Genomic DNA, 8,982 nt, shown 5'->3' with positions numbered 1-8,982 from the left:
GTAGTAATTCTGTCAAAAATGCAAAAGTTACTGTTCTTTGACTACACTCACTTATGATGAAAATGTGTTATAAATTTTCAAGGCTCTTGATCAAAATTTTCACATAAAGATGAATCTAATAAAAACTTTATCCATGATATACCAGTTTTAAACAGAAAGGGTCATAATCCTAACAAAATACTTTTGCCTTTATCTGAGTACATTTGTATCCAGTCATGTATCAACAACACTGCAAAGTTATTTAACTTCTTGGACATGAAATTTCATGGTTTCAGCCAAAACAAATTAGTTGTGGGATAAGAAATCATAGATTTTAACTTTTGACAAATTTTTTTATTTTCGTAAACAATATATGAAATTGTTGGTTGATGCAACCACAAAGTTTATGACAGTTAGTCCCCCATAAATATTAATGATGCTATTTTAGTAAACAAACACAAGTTTCAAGGCTACTACAGGTGAGCTAACTAGTTCTAATGCTGATCACATGGTGGCAATACCTTACTGATTTAAAATCAGACAAGCTGAAAGCAGACAGCTGGAAGCAGTTCTTACAAAATAAACTTCAGAACTGGTAATTATAGCAGCTAAGCTTTATCTGTTTATTTTTTATATAGGATTAAAAAGTCTAAGGCTTGCCACTATTAGAAAGTTAAATGAATATGTTCTGCTGTAAAAAGTATTAAATGATTATGGCAGAGATATAAAAAGAAAAAAACTTGTACCTTGACTTCGCATTTACGTCCTGTCCTGTGACTCAAACCACAGAGGTCACATTTTACAGCAAATTTTGGCTTCTTAACACTGGATTCTCCAAAATCTTCAATCTCTTCAAAGTACTGACTACCTATATCATCCAGAACATAAAACTTGCGATGATATCGCTGTTCACACTTTTCACAAACTTCCACAAACACATTCCCATGAAGTTCACATATTTTATCGTCTAGTATTCCCGATAAGCTGTGTAGACCATCACCATTTTGGCTAATTATACTTTTCAGATAACCACTTTTCATCAGTTTGTACAATGCTTCATGGGTGTAAGTTGGTCTTAATTTTTCATATGGGACACCTGTAATAAAAAATACCTAGTCAAAATAATTCGACGTTCAGATTGTTTTATATTTGTGACGGGGCAATCTAAACGTCAAAACTTCGAAGGACCAAAGTAATGGAGGATAAATCACAGTACACAGTCATTTAAAGATTTTGGTTTTATCACTTGCACATTATGCTGTGTAGACGCGGTAAACGTTAATCGTGTACAGTACATACATCGGTTTAAATCACCAGAAAATTCGTAAGTTTGGAAATTATTTGATAATTTTTACATAAATCAATGAGGAATTGAATCCCCTTTTGATACATGAAAGTTTTATATTGATTTATGGCCAATTTGTGAAATAATCTGCATTTAAACCTGTAGCATGTAAAGCGTCGGCAATGCTGAAAATTTCACCGGAAATTTCCTCCACTATTTAGGTCTTTCAAGTGTTGATACAAGTGGAGATATTGCCCATATGAAAAAATTATCTCAATATTTCCTAGGATCACGTCAAATTAGTTTGACTAAAGAAATACCCGCATCACTGATTTCAATATTACATTTCATACTTTTCATAGGCTTACTGAAATGTAATTTAATTAAAACAAACTAAGGAACAATAAAGATATAACTCAGAACAAAAAGACGGACAATAAAAAGAATTTCAAATAAGTTACTTTCCAAACATATAATTGACAAGGCAGTCTGAAAGACAGCTAAATCCCCCGCCACTGCTATGGATAGTGAAAGGGTAAAACCTTTGATTTTAGCTGTGACCTTGACCTTGAACTGACATGGCTGACTCATGAATTCTGCAAAACGTCTTGATGAAGTGATCATTTGACAAAAGTTTCATGAAAATCCTTCAAGGGGTTTAGGAGATACAGAGCTGAAACCTTTGACCTTCAGTTGTGACCTTGACCTTGAGTTGACATGGCTGACTCATGAGTTCTTGAAAAGGTGATCATTTGACCCAAGTTTGATGAAAATCCTTCAAGGGGTTAAGGAGATACAGAGTAGACACCAAATGGAAGGCTCAAACCTTCGACCCTTAGTTGTGACCTTGACCTTGAGCTGGCATGGTTGACTCATAATTTCTGCACAGCGTTCTGATGAGGTAATCATTTGACCCAAGTTTTATAAAATTCCTTAAAGGGGTTTAGGAGATATAGAGCGGACACGAAATGGAAGGCTCAAACCTTTGACCTTCAGTTGTGACCTTGACCTTGAGCCGACATGGCTGACTCATAAGTTCTGAACATCGCCTTGATGAGGTGATCGTTTGACCCAAGTTTGATGAAAATCCTTCAAGGGGTTTAGGAGATATAGAGCGGACACAAAATGGAAGGTTCAAACCTTTGACCCTAAGCTGTGACCTTGACCTTGAGCCGGTATGACTGACTCATGGGTTCTGCACATCGTCTTGATGAGGTGATCATTTGACCCAAGTTTTATAAAATTCCTTCAAGGGGTTTAAGAGATATAGAGCGGACACAAAATGGAAGGCTCAAACCTTTGACCTTGAGTTGTGACCTTGACCTTGAGCCGGCATGGCTGACTCATGGGTTCTGCACATCGTCTTGATGAGGTGATCATTTGACCCAAGTTTTATAAAATTCCTTCAAGGGGTTTAGGAGATATAGAGCGGACACAAAATGGCAGGCTCAAACCTTTGACCTTGAGTTGTGACCTTGACCTTGAACCGACAAGGCTGACTCATGGGTTCTGCACATCGTCTTGATGAGGTGATCATTTGACCCAAGTTTCATGAAAATCCTTCAAGGGGTTTAGAAGATATGGACCGGACACGATTTTGTTACGGACGGAAGGACGGACGGAAGGATGGACGTTCTAACGAAACGGTCTTTATGTGACTCCCCCATTGTTCTCTCTATTGTTCTAACAGTCACATAAAAAGAAAAATAGTCACATAAACAGAACGGAATGAATGACATCAAAGAGAAAGTACCGTTATGCAGTCACTTAACCATCATTTCGCGGGCACGGACACACGGACGGAAGGACGGACGCAGACCATTCCTTTAATCCCTCCGCCATGGCGGGGGATTAAAAACAATATGCCAGACATTAAAAGGAATTTAAAATATAAACTGAAAGATAAGACAATAAAAGAAAGAAAAAACAAGTACCGTCATCTTCTTCATCCTCATCACCATCCTTCACATCATCATCACTGGTGTCCTGACTTGATTCCTGCTTCCTCTTCTTGGTAGGTGGCTCATCATCACAAGTCTGGGAACCAGCTAAATCTGTTGCCTTGATAATTACTCTGTTTTGGTCTTCTTCTGTCCATTTTCCAGCCTTTCCTCGGTAATCACCAATACCAGCCGATGTTGATATTCCTGCGCCTAGTTTATCAATATAAAATAATTCTTAACTCTCAATATTAAAACTTCTTCAAAAGGGCTTAGACACATAGTTTGATTTTTGTTCAAAAAGGTTTTTTTCACTTCAAGTAAAATTTTAAATATATAAAGTAATGCATAAACAAATGATGTCAAGACTGGCTTAAGAGGAAACTATCCATTAATTTTTTTTATTGATATTAAATGTCTATGTACATGAACACAGAATGCATTAAGTCTGATGGACATTGAGAGGTATAATATTTTTCATTGAAGCTGCAAAATTTCTTTCCAACCTCTGTTAGTTTTCTACATCTTGATGCTAAGTTGCACTCAGAATGCCAAATAAATATGATCATGTATTAAAATATACATGAGGAGAATGTTAATATAAATCATAACATGGTATACCAGTAAATGCTACACAGTGACTGGCAGACTTTATCCATTCAGCAGCTTTCTTTGCCTCCTCTAAGATTTTACTTTTATTGTCAAACTGTTCAGATGCATCATCAGCAGTTTTTACCAGTGTCTTCTCTTCCTTTGTCATACATGGTGACTCTTTCCTGGACTTTGACCTTCCAAAATATAAAATAATTTGACTGCATATATAAAGATGATACTGGCTTATAATATAAATAATTTTGTTGACCAACACTTACAATTATTATTCATTTATTTGGTTGTCTCATGTTACTGAAAGTAGTCAAATGCTACACAACAAGGAAAATATAATAGTATATGTTTACATGTATCAAAAGGGGATTCAATCCTCATTAATTTATGTAAAAATGATCAAATAATTTCCAAAAATACGAATTTTACAGTACACGATTAACGTTTACCGTGTCTACACACTATATGCGCAAGCGATATAAAACCAGTAACTTTACATGACTGTAATCTGCATAATTTACCTCCATTATTTTGGTCCTTCGAAGTTTTGACGTTTAGATTGCCCATCACAAATATAAAACAATCTAAACGTCATATTATTTTGACTAGCAAACATATGTAATTTCAATGAATAAGCCAAAATTGGTATCCCAGACAATTTGAATACAAAGAAACCAACCTTGATAATGAGTACAATTTCTCCCAACAGTCTACATGGAATTCTGCTTCTCCATTTGGATGCCAATTCACTAAAAACTGCTTCTTTATATTTTTTCCAAATCCAGATTTTGGAAGAACAGTTTTAACCTCTATACGATCATCAAGAAATCCTTTAACATCACACTTTTTAAAGCAACATGTTTTACCATTCTCCTTAGTATTCATGCTTGTTTTGCAGTTTTGCAATCACCTGTGTTTGGTTTCTTCACGATTTGGATAGACAATAATAATTTTTTGATTAACGTGAGACAGATTTCATTTAAAACTATTAAAAATTGCCTCTGACTGCCACTGTCATATCTAAATATAAAAGAAAATACAAAAAACTGTTGTGAAACATTTGTTTTAGGGAAACACTCTTTTCCATACGGAAGATTCCATACTGAAGGTTATACACCACTAAAAGACCGGTACTACGTCCGTCCGTCCCGTATTCTTCCTTGTCCGGAGTATTTCTACGTACCCACTGATGATTGTAATCTATAGCGAAACTTCACAGACTTGTTGTTCCGGTCAGATGATTTTTCACGGAGTTATTGCCCTTTGACTTTTAAAACGTACATACAGAAATTATGTTATCGTTGAGAGTTTTCTCAGCAAGCAAAAAATTTTGGGAAATTTTAGCCGCTTTTCATGGGAAAGTTTTACTATAAAGGGGAAAATGTGTTAAACTTTTTTTTTTTGTGTCCGGTTAAAATGTTTGGTTATTCCCCCTTTAATTAATAACAATAGTTATATAGTACAATCTTGTTTTGGTATTTTCAGCAACCATGGGGGTTTAGTGAAAATTGTTGGAAGCTTCACTATAAAGGGAGGCCAGTTTTTTATTTCAGTTGCGGTTTGATGTTTTTCGAATTACCCCCCTTCAGTTTTCCCACAAAGTTTACTATGTACGTTCTTGTTAGGAGAAATTTTCCTCCCAATCCTGGTTGGTTTTAAAAGTCTTTTTAGAATTTTCGTATCAAGGGTTTTATGTTTAGGTTCAGGTTGGTAAATTTTTAGTGTTATTCCCTTTTTTTCGTTATTTAACAGAAATATACTTAGTAAGATTTTTTCAAAACCCCTTTTGGGAATTGGTGAATTTTTAATGGAAGTTTAATTTTAAAGAGGAGAGGGGGATAGTTCTAAATAGATGTCAATATAGCCCAATACCTATCTCACTTGTTTTAGGGCCCAGTAAAAAAGGTAATAAAACCCCAAGTTCCAATATGTCTTTATTGGCCCAGTAAATAAAGGTCAAATTAACACCAAGTTCCCGATATGATTGTACGCAGGGCCCACAGTAAAAAGGGTAAATATAGCACCAATTTCCCGTTTGACTGTTGAATTGGCCACAGAAATAGGGTAAATTTTGCATCAAGTTCCGTTTGCTGTTAAATTGGGCCCCCACAGTAAATAGAGTCAATATAGCATCAAGTTCCGATATGATAGTGAATATGGCCCCGAAAAGGGGGCAATATGCTCAATTTCCCGATTGATAGTTCTTATGGCCCACGAAAAAAGTAAATTTAAACAGAAGTTCCGTTGGGATTTTAAAATATGGCCACAGTAAGGAAGGTCAAATAACATATTTCCCCGATATGATTGTACAGTATGGCCACATTTAAATAGAGGTCAATATGACCAAGTTCCGATATGATAGTTCAATATGGCCACAGTAATGAGGTCAATTTTCCCCAAGTTACGTTTTGACTGTTGAATAGGGCCCAAAAGTAAATGAAGGTCAATTTTAACCCCAGTTCGATGTTATTAGTACTTTTTGCCCCAGTAAATAGAGGTCAATTTTTAGCCCCAATTTCCCGATATGACTAGTTGAATATGGCCCGTAAATAAAGGTAAATTAACCCCAAAAGTTCCGATTGGCTGTTAAATTTGGCCACAGTAAATGAAGGTAAATAACACCAAGTTCCGATATGACTGTTAATTGGCCACAGAAAATAAAATTTTATATAACCCAATTTCCCGATTGACGAGGGGGTTGGCCACGTAAATAAAGGTAAATTTATAGCACCAAGTCCCTATCTGCTAGTTCTATATGGCCCACAGTAATGAAGTTAATATAAAACCAATTTCCGAAATAAATATTTCAATATGGCACAGTAAATGAAGGTCAAATAAAACCAAATTTCCCGATATGACTAGTGAAATATGGCCCAGTAATAGGGTCAATATAGCCCAAGTACCTATCAGATAGTTTTAGGGCCCCACAGTAAATGGAGGTAAATAAACACCAATTTCCCAATATTACTAGTTCTTTGGCCACAGTAAAGAAGGTCAAAACACCAGTTCCGAATGTTAGTACAGTTTTGCCAGTAAATAAAGGCATTATGTCCCCAAGTTCCGATTGCTGTTAAATAGGGCCCAAGTAAATAGAGGTAATTAGCACCAAGTTCCGTATGGCTGTTAAAATTGGCCAAGTAAATGAAGGTGAATATAACAAAAAGTTCCGATATGACTGTTCTTTTAGGGCCCACAGAAAATAAGGTAAATTTAAAACAGCAATTTCCAATTGATTAGTACATTTTGGGGCCCACAGTAATAAGGTCAATTAACACAATTTCCGATTGATTGTACTTTGGGCCCACGTAAATAGGGTCAGTTAGCATCAATTTCGAATGGGACTAGGAAAAATTTGGCCACAGTAAACGAGGTAATAAAACCCCAAGTTCCGTATGTTAGTACGTAGGGCCCACAGTAAAGAGGTCAATATAGCCCCAAGTTCCGATAGCAGTGAATTGGGCCCAAAAGAAAATGAAGGTAAAATATAACCCAAGGTCGTATGTTGTCGTAGGCCCACAGAAATACAGGTCATATTCACAAGTTCCGATAGATTAGTCGTATGGCCACAGTAAATGAGGTTATAGCCCCAATTTCCCGTATGATTGTTAAATTGGGCCCACAGTAAAGGGAGGTCAAAAAAACACCAAAAGTTCCCCGTTTGTGTGAATTGGCCACAGTAAATAAAGGTGAATTAAACCCCAAATTTCCGATTTTGGTAGAAAGTTGGCCCCCTAAAACGAACGTATAGCCCCAAGTTCCGATATGACTAGTTGAAATGGACAGAAAATTAGGGTAAATTTAGAATAAGTTCGATAGACTGTTAAATATGGCCACAGTAAATAGAGGTAAATGCATAAAGTTCCGATATGCTAGTTGAATAGGCCACAGTAAAAAAGGTCAATATGCATCAAGTTCCGATATGACTAGTTTATATGGCCCAAACAGTAAAGAAAAGTAAATTAAACAGCAAGTTCCGATTGACTATTTTCAATATGGCCACAGAAAATGAAGGGTTTAATAAACACCAGTTCCGATATGATTGTACTTTGGGCCCAGTAAATAGGGTTTATAGCATCAAGTTCCGATAGATAGTGCAATATGGCCCTTTAATTGAAGGTCAATTAACCAAGTTCCGTTTGGGGGGGAAAATTTATGGGCCCAAGTAAATAAAAGGTCTTAAAAACCCAAGTTCCGATTTCATGTTCAATATGGCCCAGTAAATGAAGGTAAAATTAACCCCCAATTTCCCGATATCACTGTTCAATTGGCCCAGTAAATGGGGGAAATTAACACCAAGTTCGTAGTTTTCAATCGGCCACGTAATAGAGGTAAATATGCACAAGTCCCTTTTCTGTAGTTCTTATGGCCACAGAAAATGAAGTTCATTGCACCAAGTTCCGATTGAATAGTTCAATATGCCACAAAAATAAAGGTCAACTAAAACCCAAGTTCCGTTGTGTTCGTTTGGCCCAGTTAGAGGCAAATAGCCCGTCCTTGTATTTTCATTGGCCCAGTAAATGGGGTCATTAACCCAAAGTTGAAATTGCGTTTTATGGCCACGAAATAAAGGTCATATCCCAAGTTCCGTATGATTTGTTAGAGACCCAGAAAAATGGGTAATTTGTCCCATTTCCGTATGATTAGTTGAAAGGCCACAGAAATTGGGTCAATAAGCACCAAGTTCCGTTATGACTATTTGAATAGGGCCCACAGAAATAAAGGTGAATTTTAACACCAAGTTCGATTGACTAGTTCATATGGCGAAGAATGAAGGTCAATATACGCAAGTTCCAAATTTTTTGTACGTATGGCCACGTAAAAAAGGGTCAATATAACCCCAAGTTCCATATGTTAGTACGTTGGCCCGAAAATGAGGTCAATATGCACAAAGTTCCGTTGACTAGTTGCAATGGCCACAGTAAAAAAGGGTCAATAAACCCAAGTTCCGTTATGATTAGTCTTTGGGCCCACGAAAGTAGGTAAAATATAGCCCCAATTTTCGATATGCTAGTTGAATATGGCCCCTTTAATTAAAGGGTAAAACTTAACCCAAGTTCCGATATGATTTCAGTAGGGCCCCAAAGTAAATAGAGGAAAATTAGCCCCAAAATTCCGATTGATAGTTAAATTGGGCCCACAGAAAATAAAGGTGAAAAAAACACAATTTCCCGA

General features: G+C 36.4%; 1 protein-coding gene across 1 annotated transcript; it reads right to left on the bottom strand.

The window, feature by feature from the left end:
* Positions 1-539: 539 nt before the first annotated feature.
* LOC123524849 (uncharacterized) lies at positions 540-4,698 on the bottom strand. The gene is made up of 4 exons (XM_053539934.1): positions 4,490-4,698; positions 3,826-3,992; positions 3,199-3,417; positions 540-1,075 (listed from the first exon to the last, which is right to left on the bottom strand). The coding sequence occupies exons 1-4, from the start codon at positions 4,693-4,695 to the stop codon at positions 645-647; spliced, it is 1,023 nt and encodes a 340-aa protein (XP_053395909.1). The 5' UTR covers positions 4,696-4,698; the 3' UTR covers positions 540-644.
* Positions 4,699-8,982: the final 4,284 nt, after the last annotated feature.

Source organism: Mercenaria mercenaria, chromosome 3 (genome assembly GCF_021730395.1).
Source record: "Mercenaria mercenaria strain notata chromosome 3, MADL_Memer_1, whole genome shotgun sequence".
In the NCBI taxonomy this organism is placed as follows: domain Eukaryota; kingdom Metazoa; phylum Mollusca; class Bivalvia; order Venerida; family Veneridae; genus Mercenaria; species Mercenaria mercenaria.
The sequence above is the reverse complement of the archived record's forward strand: the minus strand, read 5'-3'. Positions and strand labels throughout refer to the sequence as shown.

Coding starts and splice junctions, on each gene's coding strand:
- LOC123524849 (XM_053539934.1), bottom strand. CDS start 4,695: ATGAATACTAAGGAGAATGGTAAAACATGTTGCTTTAAAAAGTGTGAT. Junction 3,993..4,489: donor AAATTGTACTCATTATCAAG/GTTGGTTTCTTT, acceptor ATATTTTGGAAG/GTCAAAGTCCAGGAAAGAGT. Junction 1,076..3,198: donor TGAGGATGAAGAAGATGACG/GTACTTGTTTTT, acceptor TTTTTATTACAG/GTGTCCCATATGAAAAATTA.